Source organism: Eschrichtius robustus, chromosome 3, assembly GCF_028021215.1.
Source record: "Eschrichtius robustus isolate mEscRob2 chromosome 3, mEscRob2.pri, whole genome shotgun sequence".
In the NCBI taxonomy this organism is placed as follows: Eukaryota; Metazoa; Chordata; class Mammalia; order Artiodactyla; family Eschrichtiidae; genus Eschrichtius; species Eschrichtius robustus.
The window spans coordinates 131547975-131573672 of record NC_090826.1 but is presented as its reverse complement, the minus strand read 5'-3'; the positions used below and the strand labels follow the sequence as shown (position 1 = coordinate 131573672).

The following is a 25698-nucleotide window of genomic DNA, read 5'->3' as shown; positions in this document are numbered from 1 at the left end:
ACACATGTAGATATGTGGAAAGGAGATACACCAAAATCTTAATTCTGATGGAATTCTGAGTAACTTTTATCTTCTTTTGTATTTCAGTATTTTCCAAATTCTCAATTATGTATTACACATTAACAGCCCAAGAAATGCTATTAAATGAAATATTTACTTAAAATAAGTAATACAGGGGGACTTCTCTGGGGGTCCAGTGGTTAAGAATCCGCCTTCCAATGCAGGGGACACAGGTTCGACCCCTGGCCAGGGAACTAAGATCCCACATGCAGAGGGGCAACTAAGCCTGTGCACTCTAGAGCCTGCACCACAACTAGACAGCCTGCATGCCGCAACTACTGAGCCCGCCTGTCGCAACTAGAGAGAAGCCCACGTGCCACAACAAACAGCCCGCACACCACAACAAAAGATCCCATGCGCCACAACTAAGACCCGACGCAGCCAAATAAATAAATAAAATATTAAAAATAAATTAATTAAAAATAAAATAAAATAACACAGCAAATTCTTCTAAGATAAAGCCTTTTCACTAATATTCGTGAAAAAGGAGCAACTCTTTTAAAAACATTTATCAAGAAAATGTTCACCCAAAAAAAGTAAATGTAGAAAAGTCATCCTATAAAAGATACCCAGAAAAATATGTGTTCAAATTTTAAAAACAACTTGCTCAAATATATTACTAATCGAAAGGAGCTAAAACAAGTGGCAATCATACAAGAATTTTTTTAATTACAAAAATCAGTTTATTTGAGAAGAACAATATAACTTCTAAATTAATTTCCAAAATAAGGCATTTTGCTAAAATACCATCTCAATAAATATAGTTTAGCAATAATATTTTCTCATACAAGGAATTAGCTTTTCTTTTATATAGTAGTGTACCAGCAACCCTAAGAAAAACCAATGCATTAAGAGTAAAGATGTTCCTAATGGTACCCTTGGTATTATGAAATACCTCTGAATGCCTGTAACACCAGCTGATAACAACCTGCTTCTAAAACACAACACTGAGAATTGCTAGTAATGGTAAGTATGTCATAACATACAAACAGCAAAATCTGTTTTGAAGAAAATGGTTACACTGAGTAGTAGAAACAAATTCTTTTTTTTTTTTTTTTAAAGTCTGAAACATTTATATTAACATATTTCCATACAAATAACCCAATGAAAGTTTAGTATTAGTTGTTTTGTTTGTTTGTTTTTTTATACTGCAGGTTCTTATTAGGCATCACTTTTATACACATCAGTGTATACATGTCAATCCCAATCCCCCAGTTCAGCACACCACCATCCCCACCCCACCGCAGTTTTCCCCCCTTGGTGTCCAGATGTCCATTCTCTACATCTGTGTCTCAACTTCTGCCCTGCAAACTGGCTCATCTGTACCATTTTTCTAGGTTCCACATACATGCATTAATATACGATATTTGTTTTTCTCTTTCTGACTTACTTCACTCTGTATGACAGTCTCTAGATCCATCCACTTCTCAACAAATGACTCAATTTCGTTCCTTTTTATGGCTGAGTAATATTCCATTGTATATATGTACCACAACTTCTTTATCCATTCGTCTGTTGATGGGCATTTAGGTTGCTTCCATGACCTGGCTATTGTAAATAGTGCTGCAATGAACATTCAGGTGCATGTGTCTTTTTGAATTACGGTTTTCTCTGGGTATATGCCCAGTAGTGGGATTGCTGGGTCATATGGTAATTCTATTTTTAGTTTTTTAAGGAACCTCCATATTGTTCTCCATAGTGGCTGTATCAATTTACATTCCCACCAACAGTGCAAGAGGGTTCCCTTTTCTCCACACCCTCTCCAGCATTTGTTGTTTGTAGATTTTCTGATGATGCCCATTCTAACAGGAGTGAGGTGATACCTCATTGTAGTTTTGATTTGCATTTCTCTAATAATTAGTGATGTTGAGCATCTTTTCATTTGCTTCGTGGCCGTCTGTATGTCTTCTTTGGAGAAATGTCTATTTAGGTCTTCTGCCCATTTTTGGATTGGGGTGTTTGTTTCTTTAATATTGAGCTGAATGAGCTGTTTATATATTTTGGAGATTAATCCTTTGTCCGTTGATTCGTTTGCAAATATTTTCTCCCATTCTGAGGGTTGTCTTTTCGTCTTGTTTATGGTTTCCTTTGCTGTGCAAAAGCTTTGAAGTTTCATTAGGTCCCATTTGTTTATTTTTGTTTTTATTTCCATTACTCTGGGAGGTGGATCAAAAAAGATCTTGCTGTGATTTATGTCAGAGCGTTCTTCCTATGTTTTCCTCTAAGAGTTTTATAGTGTCCAGTCTTATATTTAGGTCTCTAATCCATTTTGAGTTTATTTTTGTGTATGGTGTTAGGGAGTATTCTAATTTCATTCTTTTACATGTAGCTGTCCAGTTTTCCCAGCACCACTTATTGAAGAGACTGTCTTTTCTCCATTGTATATCTTTGCCTCCTTTGTCATAGATTAGTTGACCATAGGTGCGTGGGTTAATCTCTGGGCTTTCTATCCTGTTCCATTGATCTATGTTTCTGTTTTTGTGCCAGTACCATATTGTCTTGATTACTGTAGCTTTGTAGTATAGTCTGAAGTCAGGGAGTCTGATTCCTCCAGCTCCATTTTTTTCCCTCAAGACTGCTTTGGCTATTCAGGGTCTTTTGTGTCTCCATACAAATTTTAAGATGATTTGTTCTAGTTCCGTAAAAAATGCCATTGGTAATTTGATAGGGATTGCATTGAATCTGTAGATTGCTTTGGGTAGTATACTCATTTTCACAATGTTGATTCTTCCAATCCAAGAACATGGTATATCTCTCCATCTGTTGGTATCATCTTTAATTTCTTTCATCAGTGTCTTATAGTTTTCTGCATACAGGTCTTTTGTCTCCCTAGGTAGGTTTATTCCTAGGTATTTTATTCTTTTTGTTGCAATGGTAAATGGGAGTGTTTCCATAATTTCTCTTTCGGATTTTTCATCATTAGTGTATAGGAATGCAAGAGATTTCTGTGCATTCATTTTGTATCCTGCAACTTTACCATATTCATTAATTAGCTCTAGCAGTTTTCTGGTGGCAGTTTTAGGATTCTCTATGTATAGCATCATGTCATCCGCAAACAGTGACAGTTTTACTTCTTCTTTTCCAATTTGTATTCCTTTTATTTCTTTTTCTTCTCTGATTGCCGTGGCTAGGACTTCCAGAACTATGTTGAATAATAGTGCTGAGAGTGGACATCCTTGTCTCGTTCCTGATCTTAGAGGAAATGCTTTCAGTTTTTCACCATTGAGAATGATGTTTGCTGTGGGTTTGTCATATATAGCCTTTATTATGTTGAGGTAGGTTCCCTCTATGCCCACTTTCTGGAGAGCTTTTATCATAAATGGGTGTTGAATTTTGTCAAAAGCTTTTTCTGCATCTATTGAGATGATCATATGGTTTTTCTTCTTCAGTTTGTTAATATGGTGTAACATTGATTGATTTACGTATATTGAAGAATCCTTGCATCCCTGGGATAAATCCTACTTGATCGTGGTGTATGATCCTTTTAATGTGTTGTTGGATCCTGTTTGCTAGTATTTTGTTGAGGATTTTTGCATCTATATTCATCAGTGATATTGGTCTGTAATTTTCTTTTTTTGTAGTGTCTTTGTCTGGTTTTGGTATCAGGGTGATGGTGGCCTCATAGAACGAGTTTGGGAGTGTTCCTTCCTCTGCAATTTTTTGGAAGAGTTTGAGAAGGATAGGTGTTAGCTCTTCTCTAAATGTTTGATAGAATTCACCTGTGAAGCCATCTGGTCCTGGACTTTTGTTTGTTGGAAGATTTTTAATCACAGTTTCAATTTCATTACTTGTGATTGGTCTGTTCATATTTTCTGTTTCTTCCTGGTTCAGTCTTGGAAGGTTATACCTTTCTAAGAATTTGTCCATTTCTTCCAGGTTGTCCATTTTATTGGCATAAAGTTGCTTGTAGTAGTCTCTTAGGATGCTTTGTATTTCTGCGGTGTCTGTTGTTAACTTCTCCTTTTTCATTTCTGATTTTATTGATTTGAGTCCTCTCCCTCTTTTTCTTGATGAGTCTGGCTAATGGCTTATCAATTTCGTTTATCTTCTCAAAGAACCAACTTTTAGTTTTATTGATCTTTGCTATTGTTTTCTTTGTTTCTACTTCATTTATTTCTGCTCTGATCTTTATGATTTCTTTCCTTCTGCTAACTTTGGGTTTTGTTTGTTCTTCTTTCTCTAGTTTCTTTAGGTGTAAGGTTAGATTGTTTACTTGAGATTTTTCTTGTTTCTTGAGGTAGGCTTGTATAGCTATAAACCTCCCTCTTAGAACTGCTTTTGCTGCATCCTGCTGGTTTTGGATCATCGTGTTTTCATTGTCATTTGTCTCTAGGTATTTTTTTATTTCCTCTTTGATTTCTTCAGTGATCTCTTGGTTATTTAGTAACGTATTGTTTAGCCTCCATGTGTTTGTCTTTTTTACATTTTTTTCCCTGTAATTCATTTCTAATCTCATAGCGTTGTGGTCAGAAAAGATGCTTGATATGATTTCAATTTTCTTAAATTGACTGAGGCTTGATTTGTGACCCAAGATGTGATCTATCCTGGAGAATGTTCCGTGCGCACTTGAGGAGAACGTGTAATCTGCTGTTTTTGGATGGAATGTACTATATATATCAATTAAATCTATCTGGTCTATTGTGTCATTTAAAGCTTCTGTTTCCTTATTTATTTTCATTTTGGATGATCTGTCCATTGGTGTAAGTGAGGTGTTAAAGTCCCCCACTATGATTGTGTTACTGTCCATTTCCTCTTTTATAGCTGTTAGCAGTTGCCTTATGTATTGAGGTGCTCCTATGTTGGGTGCATATATATTTATAATTGTTATATCTTCTTCTTGGATTGATCCCTGGATCATTATGTAGTGTCCTTCCTTGTCTCTTGTAACATTCTTTATTTTAAAGTCTATTTTATCTGATATGAGTATAGCTACTCCAGCTTTCTTTTGATTTCCATTTGCATGGAATATCTTTTTCCATCCCCTCACTTTCAGTCTGTATGTGTCCCTAGGTCTAAAGTGGGTCTCTTGTAGACAGCATATATATGGGTCTTGTTTTTGTATCCATTCAGCCAGTCTATGTCTTTTGGTTGGGGCATTTAATCCATTCACGTTTAAGGTAATTATCGATATGTATGTTCTTATGACCATTTTCTTAATTGTTTTGGGTTTGTTTTTGTAGGTCCTTTTCTTCTCTTGTGTTTCCCACTTAGAGAAGTTCCTTTAGCATTTGTTGTAGAGCTGGTTTGGTGGTGCTGAATTCTCTTAGCTTTTGCTTGTCTCTAAAGCTTTTGATTTCTCCTTCAAATCTAAATGAGATCCTTGCCGGGTAGAGTAATCTTGGTTGTAGGTTCTTCCCTTTCATCACTTTAAGTATATCACGCCACTCCCTTCTGGCTTGCAGAGTTTCTGCTGAGAAATCAGCTGTTAACCTTATGGGAGTTCCCTTGTATGTTATTTGTCGTTTTTCCCTTGCTGCTTTCAATAATTTTTCTTTGTCTTTAATTTTTGCCACTTTGATTACTATGTGTCTCAGCGTGTTTCTCCTTGGGTTTATCCTGTATGGGACTCTCTGCGCTTCCTGGACTTGGGTGGCTATTTCCTTTCCCATGTTAGGGAAGTTTTCGACTATAATCTCTTCAAATATTTTCTCTGGTCCTTTCTCTCTCTCTTCTCCTTCTGGTACCCCTATAATGCGAATGTTGTTGCGTTTAATGTTGTCCCAGAGGTCTCTTAGGCTGTCTTCATTTCTTTTCATTCTTTTTTCTTTAGTCTGTTCCGCAGCAGTGAATTCCACCATTCTGTCTTCCAGGTCACTTATCCGTTCTTCTGCCTCAGTTATTCTGCTATTGATTCCTTCTAGTGTAGTTTTCATTTCAGTTATTGTATTGGTCATCTCTGTTTGTTTGTTCTTTAATTCTTCTAGGTCTTTGTTAATCATTTCTTGCATCTTCTCAATCTTTGCCTCCATTCTTATTCCGAGGTCCTGGATCATCTTCACTATCATTATTCTGAATTCTTTTTCTGGAAGGTTGCCTATCTCCACTTCATTTAGTTGTTTTTCTGGGGTTTTTTCTTGTTCCTTCATCTGGTACATAGCCCTCTGCCTTTTCATCTTGTCTATCTTTCTGTAACTGTGGTTTTTGGTCCACAGGCTGCAGGATTGTAGTTTTTCTTGCTTCTGCTGTCTGCCCTCTGGTGGTTGAGGCTATCTAAGAGGCTTGATGGGAGGCTCTGGTGGTGGGTAGAGCTGACTGTTGCTGTGGCAGTCAGAGCTCAGTCAGTAGAAACAAATTCTTAAAGAGAGTCGACTAATTATCTTTAAAAACAGTTTTGTGTAATATATTCATAAAGATGCAACAAGAATAGGTGCCTCTCTGGCTTTTTGCACTGTGCTTTCTGATACTCTGCTCTGTCTGTAATTCTTCAGCAGAACTCTAGCACATCATTCTCCCTGTACAAAGATCATCAGCATCAAGATACTTCTGGCTGGATTCCCCAACTCCTTTGCCATAGATAATTGAGATCCACTCCAGCAGAGTCCCACAGAAGAACAGCCAGGGCAGTAAGTCAAATGTGTCCTAACCCTTCTGTGGGAACCCCTAATCCTTGCGTCACAGGTCCAACAAAGCCATCACCCTCACTGGGCCTCCCCTCTACCACTGTTGGTGCCTGCTGCTTGTGGGATATTATGGTGAAATAAGAGCACATCACAGTGGTAACTGCTAGTGGCAGCCATGCTGCTAGTCCCTCTTGAGAAGATGTCTTCTTGCCTTTAACTGACAAACTTCTTCAAATCTCATCAGGGACTCTGCAAACAATGGAAAACAAATTAGTGCCACTGCTGCATGGTACATATTTAAGCAATAAGAATGTCTGTCATCTGTTCCTGAGCTGTCTTTGCCAATTGTCTGTGTCCATTAAGAGGGACCCAAATACTAAGGACTAATGTTGTCCCTTCACCACACAACAAGAAACCTCCAGGAACCAGATAACTAGACAACCAGTAAATGAAACAAAAAGATGAGTAATTATTTTTTGAAGGGAGAGAGGACTATGTCAGACATTCTATAAAAGGCATGAGTAAAACCCAAAGGTTGCTGGAATGCAAGCTATATGAACGAGAAATCCCTTTATAAAGCATAACTGAAAGGTAAAAATCCATATTTACTTTTTATAATAAAGCAACAGGAAAGCTGTGACTGAAAATTAAATGGGTCTTCAGAGTCATAAACTTCCTTAGGAAACCAGCTTTATCATCTATTCTCTCAGCCTTTGGATAAGGAAAGGGTAACCATAAAACCTGTCAGCCAAACCAGAGCACTTTTGAGAATAAAATGAAGTGCTTTAATAATATACTTGGACAACAGGCATAAACTAGGACTGCTCCAGGCAAAGAGGAGCATAAGGTCACTAGTCTAAATAAATACCATCTATGTTATGGGAATGTCATAAGTATCAAGTAAATGCTTAGCGCAGTGCCAGTCAAAAGCCCTATATTTATACCGGATTGTTACAGAAATGATCTCTCATAATAAAGTTCAATAAAAACTGTCATTTATTTCTCCTTCAAACAGTGAATTTTACCACCAATGTCCCAGAATGTAACACTCTGAAAAATTTACTCAAAAAAATTAATAAATGGCCATCACTTTATCACAACCTGCAATGTACCAAATATCCTCTCCAGAAATACAATTAATACTATTTAATACTATATCCAAAATGGTCAGGCCGAGAATTCCCCCCCAGTTTTATCCACTGCTTACCCACTGTTAAAGCTCTCAAAAATGACAAATATTTCCCCCCCCATAAACAAGTGGATGCTATAATCCAAAAAGAGAGTTTCATACCATCACAGTTATGAAAAATGCTTGCAACCAGGTGCCTTTCAATTTCCTTCTACAGCAGTGTTTCTGCCTCTCCAAGCAGCAGGTTCTCCAATTCTTCAAAGTTCTCTTTCTTACTGTTGAGCACCAATTATCCAGAATCCACACAGGTATGTTAAATGATGGTTGCCAACATGAAATGCCAGGACTCTACCATCTGCTTCCCCACCTCTGTAGTGGAGTTGTAAGGATCAGAAATAGACACCCCCCAGTTTACAAACACACACACACATTCTTTCAACATATTTATATTCACTGCCTGCTATGTGCCAGGCATACTTGTACTCATTCACTCTACCTATCACACACTTGGCCAAGTAGTCAGTATCGGTATATGTATAGGTATTACGTATGTGTGTGTAGTTATATATACATACACACATTGGGATGAAACAGATTCAGAACTATATAAAAAACAAACAAAAAGAAACAAATTTGAACTTCTTACACAGGCATGGTTCTGACAGAGGACTTCTATGTCTGTACATGTTCATTTTAGTGTAAAAAAAATTAATCACCAGGGCATAACAACTGACATACCCCTCACACTTAGTATCAGACACACAGAAATCTACATTTCTATGAGTTCCCATGTTGTGGCCAGAAATAAACTCTCAGAACTCCTGTTAATACAATGGTTTATTTATGTTTCATAGTAAAGAGAAAATAGAACAACTGCTACTTTCAGCATTTTCTGCTGACAATTTATATTTCCAAAAGCAAACACACCTGAGACCTTGCCCATCCAAATCCATTTATTAATGCCTTTGAAATGGTTGTATAAGTACTAAAGTTCTAAAAGTGCAAATTATTTTTAATTTGGGGAGAAATCAATAGATACAGAAAAGAAGGCAATTTCTCCATGTATGTAACAGCCATTTGATTCTGAGTCTAAGAATAAACTACCATTTAATAATTGGTAAGAGGAACTCACTGGCATCTTCAAAGGACTACACGTTGACAACCCTGCTGTATGGGAGCATTTGTATTTATAACTAATACCAGTTCTATAGAGCAAAAGCCAGCCTCTGAGTGAATGCACATAATAAACGATCACCAGTGAAAATCACAGACATCTATGAAACAATCTTACTGCAGTATCTAAGTGAAAGGCCCAGCAGAGAAACAGGGATTGTTACAGACATTTTTTAAAGTCACACAGACCAACCAACTTAGGAAAAACAATAAAAGAGGGGCAAAAAATATTCTTCCTTTCTAAGTCTGAGCAATTACTACCATGGTGGGGTGGAAGGACAGCTTATCAAGGGGGATTTTTCTGTTACATATGTTAAACTGAGAGTACCACTTTAGTGCACAGAGTTATCAGATTTAGCTTTCCCTATGATGCGGCTCTATGCCATTATAAATATTAACTTTCTCTTCAGAAAGATATTCCAAATTTATGTAATATGGTATATGGTCGTATATACTAAATTATATGACAGTGAAATTAGAGTTTGAAAATATTACCCTAATTCACCTCAATAGCGAATTGCTACAACATATTATACTTACTGCCTCTTTAATTTCACAGGAGAAAACATGTATCTGGAATTCTTCTGAACCATGGGAACTCTCTGTAAATGCAAAGCAATTGCTCTCTACTGTCCCATCATGTCCACGTGCACAGAATAACACCTTATAAATTGGAAAAGATGCTATCTCCAAGTTGTTGGATTGGTCTATGATTCTGCAGAACAGTGATGAAAAATGGGATAAAATTTAACTATCAAAGAACAAAGGCAAACAGTTTTACTATGCCAATAACATACAAAATAATTATCTTAAAATCACAAAAATAAACTGGTACTAATAAAGCAAGAAAACAATTATCTTCATATTTTTGCTATACACACACACAAACACACAAATTCTTCACCTTCTTTTGACAATTACTTCATTTTTGTGTCCTATGATCGAATTCATTTACTTTCAAAGCCAAGTATACACTGCCTGGTAAAATCGATGTCACGCATCCCTAAATGCTAGTCTTGTTCTGTTATGGCAAGAGGAATGCCAGTAAAAAATAGCACAGACCATCTCTGGAGAGTTCATTTCTATTTAAAGCAGCACCTGTAAGTTAATCCAAGTCCAGGTCATTCATCGTTCAACAAAGACTTCTCTTACCCTAAAGAAGGTCAGAGTGGTTCCAAAGATAAACTTAACAATGGAATTTAAGAGGTAAAAGGAGTTTGTGGAACTTAGGAGCAAATATTTCTCTGACTTTCCCTGTACAAATCCTAAGCCCTAGTTTGATCCAAAACCTCAAGACCACCTCAGGATCTCAAATTGTAGAACTGAGGAGGACCTACTCGGAATAGAGAGGCAAATCAAAGCACTAAGTCTTTGTTAAGGTATGTTTGGCACTTTGAAACTCAATAGATACAAATATCAAAATGCCTTTTACTGTTAAGAGATATCATACAAACAATATACCTACAAAACGTTTTCCTGAAAAAGTCAAAGCATTTTTATCAAAACCTTGTAAATTTATATTGCTATTAGTTTGGTACTTAGAACTTTTCTCACATTCTAAACTTCAGAGAATGAGGCAAATCAGAAAAGGGTTTGGAAAAGATTAAAACAGTCTTCAGAGAATAGTATAGGTTCAAGACACATTCAACCTAATTTCCCAGACCTGGTTCATTTATTTGTTCATTCAGCAAATATTTACTAAAAACCTGCTATGGACTGATACTGCTCTAGACAGTACTATCAGACAGAAGCTGTAGCAGGAAAAAATACCAATAACCTGCCCCCATGGAACTTATATTCTAGTGAGGAAGATAGACAATAAACAAATAAGCAAATAAATATATAATATCAAGTCAAAGAAAAGTTCTATGAAGGAAAAAAGGCCCAGTAAAAAGAAAGAGGGATAGTTATGATATGATCAAAGGAGGCTTCTTTTGACAATCTGGCAGTTTCTTACAAAACTAAATATACCCATACTATATGATCTAGCAATTACACTCCTTGGTGTTTATTCAAATGAGTTAAAAACTTACGTCTACACAAAACCCCACACACAGATGCTTACAGAAGCTTTATTCATAATCGCCAAAACTTGGATGCAATCAGAATGTCCTTCCATAGGCAAATGGAAAAATAAACTGTGGTACACCCAGACAATAGCATATTATTCAGCACTAAAAAGAAATGAGCTATCAAGCCACAAAAAGACATGAAGGAACCTTAAATGCCTATTATTAAGTAGAAGAAGCCAATCTGAAAGGGCTACTTATTACATGATTCCAACTATATAATTTACTGGAAAAGGCAAAACTACGGAGACAGAAAAAGATCAGTGGTTGCCAGCGGTTGCAGGGAGGGACAGATGATCAGGCAGAAGGCAGGAATTTTCGAACAGTGAAAGTACTCTGTATGATACTCTAATGGTGCATACATGTCATTATATATTTGTCCAAACCCATAGAACGTACAACACCAAGAGTGAACCCTAAGGTAAACTATGGACTTTGGAAAATTATGTCAAGGTAGGTTCATCAACTGTAACGAATGTGGGGACTTCCCTGGTGGTCCAGTGGTTAAGAATCCACCTTCCAATGCAGGGGACATGGGTTCGATCCCTGGTCCAGGAACTAAGATCCCACATGCCGCAGGGCAACTAAGCCAGCGCGCTGCAACTACAAAGCCCACGCACTCTGGAGTCTGTGCACCACAACTAGAGAGCCCGCGCGCCACAACAAAGAGCCCACACGATGCAACGAAAGATCCCGTGTGCCACAACTAAGACCCAACGCAGCCAAAAATAAATAAATAAATAAATAATTTAAAAATAAATTAAAAATTGTAACAAATGTACCACGTGGAAGAGGATGTTGATGGTGAGAGGTGTGTTTGGGGGAGGTGGGGGGGGTACACATCTGGAAGATGGGAAATCTCTGTACTTTGTGCTCAATTTTGCTGTGAACCTAAATGTGATCTAAAAAATAAACCCTGTTAAGAAAAACAGGGAGGAAGAAAAAGAAGGCTTCTTTTGATAAAAAGGTTTCTTGAGGTGAAACCGGAGAGAAGTGAAAAAGCCACTGGAAAACCAAGGAAAGCTTGTTTAGGCAAAGTAAAGAGACTATACAAAAGCCCTGAGGTAGGAATCCTGACTGATAGGCCCTGTGGCAGGATTCATGACTGCGTCTGAGAAACAGCAAAGAGGCTACTATGACTGGAATGTAGCAAATGAATGAAGTGAATGAATGAATGAAGTAAATGTAGTGAAAGAAGTGAGAGAGCAAAGGAGGGAGGGAAGAGAGGGGAGAAGGGCAGAAGATCAGGTCAAAGCAGATCATCAGGGCCAGACATGGTAAGAATTTCAAATATAATCACAAGTGTGATTGGAGGCTACTGGAGGGCTGAATGTAGGAAAATAACAGTTATCTGATTTACATTTAAAGAAATTCAAGGTTCAGATGACATTAAATATTATTCCTAGTGAAGCATGTGAGAAAAAGCCATTTTGCTTCTTTCCAGTCTGACGTAAAGAGCTTGAAATCAAGGGATCACTCTAGTTTTTTGAACCACTGTTACGTGACAAGGTGAAACACAAATCATAGGTATTTTTACAGTTATAGTTGCATTTATAGTATTCTAAGCAAATTTTACAAATGCCCCTTGCAAATAAGGAATACAGTCTAAACCTAAACGTGTTTACTTTGCATGGCTACAGAGTAAAAGTAAATTCAGAGTAAGTCCAAGGCCTCACTTATGATAAAATATCATCACCACTACCCAAAAAAACTTCACACATGTCTAAGGGGGTAATAAAGGATTAGAGCTTACCTCACAGAACCCTCCGGAACATTTGGCACATACAGAGTAACAGGAAAGGGGTGCTGACTGGAAGATTTCATAGTTGCCATTGCCCGTAAAGCCTCCACTTCATTACGTGGGGAAGAAACCTTCATACATCCTAAGTAGGTCAGTTTGTTAAATAAAACACTATCTTCTTCAGGTATTCCACTTGGAGAAGATGGTCTGGGTGTAGAAATTTCTGAAGAAAAAAAAAAAAAAGAAACACTCAAAAGTTAATATAAAACTTCACAGTATAATTTCACCTATTGCCCAAAAACAAATGAAAAATTGCAAATAAAATTTAGGTCTCCCTGTGTTTTCATTTCTTTTAATGTTTATCCTACATCTTAACTTAGAGTTCTGGAATTGGCCATTTTGTACTTCAGATCGCTCAAAGTATTATCTTACTTAGCTATAACTTCTTTAGAGGAAAAGAAAAAAAAATTTTAAGCTTTGTATTTTAAAAAATCAAAAATACGGAGTTCAAATGATATAAAACAATAAAGAGAAAAGACTACACTACACTAAAGACAGTGTGAATTATCCTAAAACTAATGAGAATTAAACAAAACTAAAATCAGTTAAAAGTGTCTCTGGTAAAGATCCTGCATAGCACCAAATTTATTAATCAGCCTAAATTCCTCAGCAAAAGTCAACAATGTTAAAATGTTCCATCTCATACTAATACCAACAAAAGTCAAGCTCCTTATTTTTCTCCTTCCTAGCTTGCTGGCTTCTACAAACTATGTAAGTATTTCAATGAAAAATTTTTCCTCAAAATAATTATTTTGATGAATTATCCTATGATTGCTTCCCCCAATTCTTTAAAACAAAAAATCCACTTTAATTCTAAGCACAGCATGCATGTAGCAAAGTCCCAACTGTGGTTAGAGAGTATATATCTGCATATATCAGGTAGTATAAAGCTTCCCCTCTGCCACTCTCCCCATCCCCACCTAAAAACCCACATTCAGCTAGTCTCCAACTCTTCCTACTACCCACATCCATGCTGTACAAAATTAAGCAGCCTGTCTCACCCAAACTAGATCCTGGTGGCATGCTCTAATTCTCATTACCAGGATTACACTTTCAGGATATTAATAAATAATTCACAAAAGCCATCCCCAACCTCCCCACTCCAGCTCCCAAATACTATACTAAATCATGCACCCTTCACCACTTTTTTTCTATTGAAAAACTATGCTTTGGTGACTGATGAACACGGTAGATCAAGTAGTTCAAATGGTCTAACGTATGTGTAACTGGAATCCTACAAAAGAGGAAAGGGTGGGGAAAAAGCTTTCTGAAGAAATAAATGTTCTACAAAATCTGTGTAGCTCACAGATTCATGAAACTCTGTATACCCCAAATACAAAAACAATACATAAATGGATCCAAAAAAGACAGATGACGAAATTGTAGACAAAACCATTAAAATAACTATTATAAATATGATAGAGGAATTAAAGAAAAACACCTAACAAAAGAAGGAGAAAAATGGAAGACAGAAAAAAAAGAACCAAAAGAAATTCTAGAGCTAAAAAATGCAAGATCTGAAATGAAATATTCCCTGGGTGGATATAACAACTACTTCTAATTTGCATAAGAAAACAAGAATATTAAAGAAGATCCTTGGGATAAAGGAAAATGATACTAGAGGGAAACTGAAGAGCACCAAAAGTTATAAGCATGAGGGAACGACTTTTTCCTTGCTGTTTAATTTCTTTAAAATACAACAGACTGCTGGTCATCCCCATTTGGAAATCTTATTAATCAGTATGTCCAAAATTGAATTCATTAGATGTCCACTCAACTATTCATGCCTTGAGTAACTCTTGAATCCATCCCACTTTTCTTTGGCCCCATAGTCATTACCCAAATTACTACAGCAGTAACCTCCAGTCTTTCTTTCCTCCAATTTATTCTCCACACTGCAGCCACCAAGATCTTCCATAAAGATGAAAGAAAGAGGGACTTCCCTGGTGGCACAGTGGTTAAGAATCTGCCTGCCAATGCAGGGGACACGGGTCCAAGCCCTGGTCTGGGAAGATCCCACATGCCATGGAGCAACTAAGCCTGTGCACCACAACTACTGAGCCTGTGCTCTAGCGTCCACAAGCTACAACTACTGAGCCTGCATGCCACAACTACTGAACCCCACAGGCCTAGAGCCTGTGCTCCAAAACAAGAGAAGCCACCGCCATGAGAAGCCAGTGCACCAAAACGAAGAGTAGCCCCTGCTCGCTGCAACTAGAGAAAGCCTGTGTGCAGCAACGAAGACCCAACACAGCCAAAAAATTAATTTATTTATTTATAAAAATAAATGACTAAGTAAAATAAAATGCCAAAAAAAAAGATGAAAGAAAGAGAGGGAGGGAAGGAGGGAGGGAGGAAATAAATAGATATACCATGCAAACACTAATTATAAGAAAATCAGAATGGCTATATTAATATCAGAAAAATCAGACTTAAAAACAACAAATAGTAACAGGAGAAAAAGAGACATTTCACAATGATAAAAGGGTCAATTTATAAGGAAAACATAATTTAAAAAGTGGCTATGCCCCTAATACCAGAGCTTCAAAATACTTGAAGCAAAAACTAGCAGAACTGAAGATCCTCAAACTGAACCAGTCAAATTGAAGTAACAAGTCTGCTATGGCTTCTATGTATTAACTGAAAACACTAGGCAGAATATAAAAAGTAACTACCTTAGGATTGTTTTTGTTGTTGTTGTTGTTTTTAATTTTTTTAAATTTATTTTATTTATTTTTGGCTGCATTGGGTCTTTGTTGCTGTGCGCAGGTTTTCTCTAGCTGCAGCGAGCGGGGGCTACTCTTCATTGTGGTGCACTGGCTTCTCATGGTGGTGGCTTCTCTTGTTGCGGAGCACAGGCTCTAGGCGTGTGGGCTTCAGCAGTTGTGGCTCGCAGACTCAGTAGCTGTGGCTCATGGGCTCTAGAGCACAGGCTCAGAAGTTGTGGTGCATGGGCTTAGTTGCTCTGCGGCATGTGGGATCTTCCAGGACCAGGGCTCGAACCCGTGTCCCCTGCATTGGCAGGCAGATTCTTAACCACTGCGCCACCAGGGAAGCCCAGGATTGTTTTTTTTAAAAAGCAAATAACAACAGACAGATTGGAGAGAGGTCAAAACTTGAAGAACTACCAGTATAGTATTGAATTCCCTTTTACATTTTTTCATCCTTTATATCCCACATTTGACCTAAGGGCAGCCCAAGTTGCAGAACTGTGCAGTGAGCAACAAAACGTGAGAAAAATCCAATTTTTCTGGCCAAAGGACAGGAAAAAAGAGTCCCTGTAAACCAGAGAATGTCTGGGGAATTATAACTTATTTTTTTTCTCTCTCTCTTTTTTCTCTCCCAGTTCGACCACAAGGCCAGCCCCAGTGTCGGAGCTGCACCACTATGTGGGAAGTGGGGCTGGGGGGAAAGGATGGAGTGCCATAGCATATGCAACTCGAAGAAAAGGAACCTCTCAGTGGTTAGAACACCCAAACAAAGGGGCTTGGCTCTTGTGGTTCAAAAAGGAAAAGGAAACCTCTGCTATTTTTTTTCTTTCTTTTCTCTCACCACTCTGTCCTGAAGTGAGAAACCTGTCTTTCTATGCAAGAGAAGAAGGAAAATGGGCCCCAAGAAGCCAGAGAGTATGGGGGAAATCCTGAGGAGGAGAGTTGGAGAAGGTAATCCCCTAATTTTGTGTATAAACTAACACAAGTCTTGGGTTCACCACCATGCTATACGTGTGTGGAACAGATCAAAGAAGCATAGCAAAGGTTTTGGAATTGACTGACTTTGGAACCAGAAAGCAAGAGAGAACTTGCAGTCTGGATGTAACCAAGTGGACTGCCTGCTAAAATAAAACAAAATCAACATTCTTCAGAGGATTTTTTCTGGAAACAGAATCTCAAAACGTAAGTTTCAGAAAGTCTGGAAAACAATTCAGTTACTCAACTAACAAAAAAAACAAAAACAAAAAACAAAAATAGAAAAAGGTGACAAATTGTCAAGGGAAAAGCAATCAACAGATACCAATCCCAAAATGATGCAGTTGCTGGAATTATCAAAGACTTTAAAATTGGTATTATAACCACGATCTATGACATAAAGGTGAACAAACCTGGAATGAGTGAAAATATTAAAATCCGCAGCGGAAGAACAGAAAATATAAAAGGTAAATTTAAGACCAGAAAAATAGAATATCTAAAATTAAAAATTCACTGGATGGGCTCAAAAGAAAGGAGATAACAGAATAGTGAGCCAGTAAACTGGAATACAGATCAACAGAAATTTTCTAAACTAAAGAAGGGAGGAAAAAAAAAGATTGGAAAACAATGAAAAGAGCCTTAGGAATTGCAGGACAATGTGAAAACATCTAATAGTTTTGTTGTCTGAGTCACGGGAAAAGAAAAAGACTACCCACAAAAAAATTTTCTAAAAAATGCCTGAAAACTTCCTAAATTTCATAAAAGATATAAATTTACAGATTCAAGAATCTCCGTGGACACCAACAAAGATAAATTCAAAGGAAACCACACCCATATAATCAAACTGCTGGAAAACAAAAATATTGAAAAAAATATCGAAAGCAGACAAACAGCATGTTACAGATAAGGGAACAATAAGTGATTCAAATGACTGCAGATTTCTCATCAGAAACGATAGAGAAGAGAAGACAGCAGGACAACATCTTTAGAGTATTCAAAGAACATTGCTCCATAGAAATCCAGGGGTTAGGTATGTCAATGGAGGGAAAGGGCCTACACCCTTCCCCATGCCCTTTGTTCTTTTTTTTTTTTTTGGCCGAGCCACACACTGTGCGGGATCTTGGTTCCCTGACCAGGGATCAAACCGTGCCCCCCTGCAGTGGAAGCACGGAGTCTTAAAACCACTGGACCACCAGGGAAGTCCCCCCCATGCCCATTTTAAGTGATATGTTATAATTACTGGGCTTTGACCTAAAACTGTATGTAATTTTATTCTGAGGTTCAAGATTTCCAAAACTATTGATGATGACAAACATTTTATTTGGTACTTACTTTGTGCCAGGCATTTTACAAAATACTTTATATGGATGGTATCATTTAAACTTCTAAATCCCTATGAAACGGGTTCTATTTTATCTCTATTTTACAGATGAGATAACTGATCATTAGAGAAGCTGAATAACTTGCCCAAGCCGCAGACAGAGCCGGGATTCAAATCTAGGTCTGAACTCCAGATATCATGTCTTAGACTCTATGAAAGGTCTAAAATAGAATGAATTAAAATCAAAATGAAGTTTATTCTGTCCTTAATTATAGAGTACCAGCTCTTCAAGGGAAGGAACTGTTCTATCCTCTTTTTATTCCCAGCACTTATAACAAGTGTCTAAAAGACTAGACACTCAATGTATGCCAAATGAATTAATCAGTAAGTAAATGAAGTTTTTTAGAGCTAGTGGTCCTTTTAGCAACCAATTAATGGCAAACACACATCATCTCTGGGTACCACCTAGATCCTATCTCATCCACAACTAAATGTATCATAACTTCAGCCTTCATGTAGACAAAACTCAGGACTAGTGGAAATCTGAAGTTAAGCAGGCAAATAGCAAAATATTTTTAGCAAGGCAACACTTTTAGATCTCGTAAAATCACACATCGATGTAAGAAATTCATATCCTCCTAAATATAAATTCAGTCCTATTCAAGTCATACTTTTCAATTCTATCATCCCTTCCTTAGCAGAAAGATGCAAAGAATAACAAAGAGCATGAGAGAGAAGACTCACCTATGTATCCACACAGTATTTTAGTACATTACAGTAAACTAGCAGATTCCCTGTAGAGGTGAATCCAAGTAGCCAGGACATACGATCACCAAATGACAAAAACCAACGAGTTATCACGATGTTTAAACAAAAGCCCTTATCTATCTAATTTTATCATTGGCAAATTACATATCTTTAATATTCACTTTAGTCCATTTAAATCTAGATACTTTCCAGACAGTTCCTTACCTTTGAAGTTATGTGTCATTTTAATCGACCATAACAATTCTGTTAAAAAAAACTGCAACTATGAAGAGGCAGCTGAAATGTCTTGTCATAGTTCTTTCAGGCTGCTATGTAACAAAATACCACATGGGTGGCTTATAAACAACAGACATTTATTTCTCACAGCTCTGGATGCTAGGAAGTCCAAAGCTGAGGCTCTGGCAGATTTGGTGTCTCATGAGAGCTCACTTTCTAGACAGCATCTTTTCACTGTGTCCTCACACTGCAGAAGGCACAAGCTAGCTCTCTGGAGTCTGTTTTCGAAGGACATAATCCCAATTATGAGGGCTTTGCCCTCATGACCTAATCGCCTCCCAAAGGCCCGATGTCCTAATACCATCACCTTGGGGGCTAGGATTTCAATATATTAATTTTGGGGCGAACACAAAACATATGTCTTCTCATTGAAAATGAAAAGAAACAATATATAACTAGAAAAGAATGCTTTTTAAAAACTTACTTGTAAAGCAAAGGAAATTCTTATCCACTGAGATCTTCAGGGAAAGATACATTTTTTTTAAATGTATTTAATAAAATGGGTGTTGAAAACACAAAAGTACATTATACATGGTCCCTAACAAATATGCTCAGAAATAAGAATATTATCTAGGCCATTGCAAAGGACAACTGATTCCAGCAACCCATCAGAGCTATCAATACATGAGAAGATAAAGGTATTTATTCCTTTTGATTAATCTATTAACCAAAAAAATAACTACAGGAATGTTGATGCCAATATGCTTCGGGTTTGGGGGAAGGCTAGGGATTTAAGAAATTCAAAAGATAAAGAAAAGCACAATGAAAAATATAATCTCTCATGTTCCCTCAATCAAGAACTACAAAAATTAATATTTTGTAAGGCTTATTTCCAATCTTGTGTGTACACACACACACACACACACATATAAAGTCCCCTTGAACTTAAATCTAGCCATGAATATGAATATACACTGAAACCTATGAGTCTTTATAATGAATCATTAAACTAGGGGCACTTTTGGGGACCCCCAACACATGGCAAATATCTTCTCTGAGCTTCATTTAGCCATATTTATTATGGTACTTTTCTCCTTCAGATTTAAGCTTTTATGTATTAAAATGCAAGTAGCTTTTCCTTTATGATTTGGCTTTTCCTACCCTGACAATCACAAAAATATTCTCATTATTTTCTTGTTAAAGGTTCATTTTTCCCATTTAAATATTTGATTCACTAGGAATAAATTTGGGGTACAGTGTAAGGTAGGGCTACCGTGTTTCCACTGTGTAGCACTTTGGCCTATATCTACACTTACCCTATACGAACATTCAGAAATGGATCATGAGTGCCTTAAATCAATCAGGATGATCTCATCTCCTCTGTCAGAATGACTTATTGAGGAGTTTGAATATAACCAAGGCTTACACATATCGGTTCTTATCATGCCCCTGACTACTAGAAAATGGTTCAGTTGGTCCAATCAGAGTAAAACTCACAACTTTTGTTCAATGGGTAAAAGATCAGAGCCTTTCTCTCGGCCACCAGACATGAACAAATCACCTAGCCTAACTTATCAATTTCTGCAGCTACCTACTTTGTGACCACAAAGGAAACCAGTTAAGGAGAAAGATGACATGGAGAAGATCAAAGCTGAGTAGTTTACAAAGAAATACTACCAGAGCCCAGATCAAACCACACCTCCAGTGTTTAAACCAGCTGAAGTAGGGGTTGGGTTTGGTTTGGTTTGGCTTTTCTTGCATCCAAAACCATTTTGACTTACAAGCTGGTATTCCTACTATAAATCCTACTCATTCATGCACGTACATATTATTTATTACACTGTAACAAATACTTTTACAGTATTATTACACTGACGGAGTTGATATGCTATTTTACTTAGAATTTTCACAAATTGTAGTTTGAAATAACTGTAGTCAAACTGAGTAAGAAATCACATTATATGAAAGAATGTGTCCATTACACTGTTCTTTGATACCCAAGAATTTATTCATTTGTTCAATAAGTATTTATTGAGGGCCTACTATATGCCAAGTACTAGGGGTAAAATGAATACCCAAACATAGAGCCAGTTCTCAAAGAACACTGAGACTGATTTTACAGGTGGAGATACAAACAGAAACATAAGAACCAAAGTGGGAACTGAAAAGCTGCTGGCCTTGATCTTAGAAAATGAAGCTAATAAAATTTTCTAATATTCATCTTAAAATTTTCATTATCACTTTATCCCATTTCTATTATAGTTTCTAAGAGTTCAATACAGTACCTGTATTCGACGGATCCAAAATTAATTGAAGAGACGGCTTATTTACTAGGCTGGCCGAAACATCTCCAAATGAATGGTCTGAAATCTCACTGGAACTCGGACAATCAACAAGAAGGCTGCTTTGCCTTTTCTCAGAATCTCTCAAAATCTCTTCCATGGCTTTTTCCAGTTGTTCATCACCATTAGAAACTATCTACAGACAAAGCAAGGCAATTCGTTTCAATCATAACATGGTTCTGGAACTTAATGAAAATATTTCATTTCTAGAAGAAATTTAAACAATCTAAATATTTAAATTTAAATATAGTTACTGAATACCAAGAATTTATACAGCTGTACCTAACTTCATTAGATACATACAAAATCCTGAGTTATAAACTCAACTAAATTAGAGGATTATTAGTATCAGAAAAGGATTCTTCAGAAACATACCAGCCAGTTGCCAACTCTATCTGATCTAAGATCTTATTTACAGGTATTTTCTTTTCTTATTTTTTTCTTTTTCTCTTTTAGAAACGTATTCTAAAAACTGGGCAATCCTAAATTTATGTGTTTTCAAGAGGAAAATGGATACGTTTAAATAGATAATATGTAGCGTTGATACCATTTAAAAGGTCATATTTTTTGCTATCATAGCATAAACATTTCTGACTCCTTTACAAATTTTGCTTGAGCCGTCAAGGAGTATTGCTAATTTCCTTACACTTAAGTTGACTCATCTTTTTCTTAAAAGCAAGTGAGACACAAAGCCTAAGTAAATAAATGCCTTAAACACATTAATATGAAAATACAGAGTTAAATGAATTTAAATAGCTGTTTATTTAAATACAGATATTTGAGTAAATTTAAAGAAATCCATTGATTAACAAAATTATAAAAATATATATCTTCAACATAATGTAAAATGAGTACTTAATAATCTAATTTTTATAAAATTTTATTAGATTGATATTTTATTAGATTAACATACTAACATACCTTTGATATAATTAATATTAAATAAAAGTCATAAATAATATACAGCATTTTTGGCTAATTTCTCTCTTCCTATTTCTAGAGGGTGGTTACACAATTTCCATACATGTATATCTGAGTTTGTTTGGTTCTTTTTTCTTTTTTTTGAGTTAGGAAAGGCAACATAAAAATGAAAAAGAAAAAGGACCACATCCAAATAAAAACTCAACTGCTAAAATTATAAAACATATACTTCAAAAATATTCAGACAAGTGTTAAATCACATACTTGAATGTTACCAGCTGACTTAAAACATAAAAATCATAAAGAAAAGTCTCTCAAGTGAAAATAATACATAACTACATACTTATATAATTAATTTTTAAAACCCAGCAGCAGTAAGAGAGACAAAAATATCCAGATAAATTAAATTTATGTAAGATTTAACCATTGTCTAAATTGCCAATTATCCTTTCTCTTCTTTTTTCCCTCCTATTCCTTCTTTCTGAATTCTAAAGTAAAAGATAAAAAACCGAAAGCAAAAACTTTAAAAATACACAAACCAAATAATTAGCCTCTGGATAAATCAAACACTGATTCTATTCTCGAGGTCAGTACTCAAGAAAAACCTTTGGATTTTATATATCTCCTGAGATAAGTTTCACCTAGTTAAAAATAACAATAATAATTTAAAATAATATCATTTGTAGAAAAGGGAAAAATACCTTCAGTTCAGGTTTTTCATCATCTTTTGTAGAAGTATCATCTGCATGCTGAGGAACCAAAACAAATTCTTCACTGTTCAGTGTAGTCACAGAATCCGATGACCCACTAATCTTCTGTAATGAAGCTCTGACCTCCATTTCAGTGCTGCAAACCTCTCTTCCCACATCCACCTGGTCAAAATCACAAGGAGTAAGAACAAAAATTAGTGAATAAAAACATGAACTATTAAGTACCTGATCAATCTTTGGCTTTTAACATTGGTTCATGCAAGGAAGAATTCTGCTAGCTAGATAATTATCTCAAAACTAGGGAGGCTACCTTCTTGGGCTGGGCCACATAATGGAAATGTACCCTGAGCTTCCAGACTAAAAGAACCATATTGTTCCCTGAAAAACAACACAAACCTGCCCATATCTCAACTAAAAGGATTTACTACTATTTGGCGCTCTACATTTTTCTCCTAGAAATACTTTTTGTTCTTTTTCATAAATAGAAAAATAAATAATAAATAAATAAGCTAGAAGTACCTACAAATTCATACACAAACAAAAATACATTCACTGAAATTACTTTATAACTAAACCTAAATGTTTGCAAAAACTTATCTCCTCAAGACTAAGTACTGTACCTTAAAATATTTTTTCTGTGTCACTTAAGTTGACTGATTAACATAGAATTCAACACCCTAAGCCATGTATCTTTTCTTTTCCAGACATGTAGCCACTTATCTACAGGAGGCAAAAAAAGCAGGGGAGGTGAGGGGAGCAAAGCTTTCACATTGCATTCATGCAGCAGTAATCAAATACAGTGTGATTCTGTTTTCTGGATAGATCTCTACTTTACACCATAGAAACTCAACATTGTCTATCACTTCCAGAAATTCAAATATTCACACAACTAATTTTAACTGAACATATACACTATATAACAGTCACTATACTCACAACTGCGGTTACATGAGCGAATAAGGCAAACAAGTTGCCTCCTCTCGTGGAGCTTACGTCTAGTGAGGAAACAAGCAAGTAAGGTAATCCCAAATCATTCTCAGGCTATGAAGAAAATACAACAGCCTTATGTAACAAAGAGTAGCTGTAAGGAATACACGGACAACTTTAAGTAAGGTGGTAGGAAAGGACTCTCTGAAAGGGAAATATTTGAGCTGAAACCTGGAAGATAAAAAAGAACTGTATATTAAACAATCTGCTCAGTGACCAAAGGGGTAATGTGACAGAGAGGTAGGACAAGTAGACCAGTGCTAAAGAACGCAGGACCTTGTAACCATGGTAAGTCTGCTCCATGCCAAAAATTCCCCCAGAAATGTTCTTTTTCTCTTTCTAATTAGGTTATTTTGTTCACTGCCTCATATAAATATGGCTGCAATATCTTATTTTGCCATTAGGTCACACTAACACCATTATTCTCAGGAAAAAATAAATAAATAATAACTTCCCCCTTCAAGTTACACTTTAAAAAATTACTTCCTAACGTTATCAAAAATCAGTTTCTAATAATATCAAAACAAAGAATAATTACTGCAAACTCCAAGGCCGGTGTAATTAGCTAGCCTTCATTTATTTGTTAGGCATGTAAACATCCTTCCTTTTTAAAACCCTTCAAGCACATCCATCTGTCCTCTAAAGGTTTTTCTCATTTTGCATATTATATGTTTCTGAAAATGCAGTATGTGTTAGAAGCCATGTTTTTACCCTTCAGGCTGCCCCACGAATCCTTGATTGCCAAGACATCACACATTCCAGGTGTTCTTTCTGTGGCCAATCCTTCTCCAAATCTTTTTCAGTTGCCACTCCTCTACGTGACCTCTAAATGTTGGAAATTCCCCAAGTTCAAGTCCCGAGCTTTTTTTTCGATTCCTTGCCACACACTCTAAGTAATATCTCTCATTGCCATGGATTTAAATAGCATCTATATGCTGAAAGTCTCCCAAATTTCTATCCTAACCCAAATGTCTCCTCTAAACTCCTGATTTGGAATCCAACTCTTTATTTGATATTTCCATGTGGAATTTTTATCAGTATCTTAAAATGTGACCCACATGGAATTCCTAATGTCCCCTCCAAAGCTGTTCCTTATTCAGATTTCCCATTTCAGTAAAGAACACCACCTTCCACCAAGTTGCTCAAACAAAAAATCTGGTTATCATCCTTGATGCATCTCCACTTCTTCATTCCTCTCATTACCAAGTCATGTCAGCCCCACTTCCAAAATAAATCCCACATCTATCCCCATCTTTCTCCACATCCATTTTACCAACCTAATCCAAGCTATGATCTCATCTACTATAAAAGTCTCCTAACCCATCTCCTACCTCCAGTCTTCTCCCTAATCCACTCTTCACAGAACAGCCAAAGAAATCTTTCGGAAAGTAAGTTGGATTACATTAAAACTCCAGACTAAAATCTTTTCACTAAAATTCAAATAAAATCCAAACTCCTTGCCAGGACTTAAAGGCCTGACACACCCTTGCCTCTGTCACTTTATCATTACAGCTCTTTAGTCATAGAAAGTTTTTTCCCACTTTAGGGTCTTAGCTCTTATCTCCTACCTTCATATGGCTGACTCCTACAGGTATCAGCTTTGCTTCATCCACTCAACAAATATTTAATGAGTCCCTACTATGTGACAGAAACTGTAATGGGAACTGGAGACTAAATGATTAGTGAGATGAACGTAGGCCCAGCCTTCTTAGAACTAACATTCTTATGGATGTGATAAATAATACAGAAGAAAATTAACTAGGATCACATACTGGAATAAGTACTGGAAAAGATGATGAGAAGAGGCAGGGGGCAATATGGATTCAGTTGACATTTGGATTTAATAAGAATAAGCAAACCATGGAAAGAACTACGGAGAAAGAACTTCAAGTAGAAGAAATAGCAAATACAAAAGCCAAGATGTAAGAAAAGGCTTACCGAGGAACAGAAAGGAG

At 36.5% G+C, this 25698-nt stretch overlaps 1 protein-coding gene across 4 annotated transcripts in view; it reads right to left on the bottom strand.

Annotated features, from left to right (window-relative positions):
* RABGAP1L (RAB GTPase activating protein 1 like) overlaps positions 1-25698 on the bottom strand; it is a 665825-nt gene that overhangs the window by 572911 nt on the left and 67216 nt on the right. For all 4 annotated transcript variants that reach the window (XM_068541282.1, XM_068541284.1, XM_068541285.1 and 1 more), the window contains exons 2-5: positions 22748-22918; positions 21069-21261; positions 12745-12955; positions 9463-9637 (exon numbers count right to left, since the gene is read on the bottom strand). In XM_068541282.1, the coding sequence (XP_068397383.1) occupies positions 9463-9637; positions 12745-12955; positions 21069-21261; positions 22748-22885 (717 nt within the window). In that variant the 5' untranslated portion in view covers positions 22886-22918. The remainder of the gene's footprint in view (positions 1-9462; positions 9638-12744; positions 12956-21068; positions 21262-22747; positions 22919-25698) is intronic.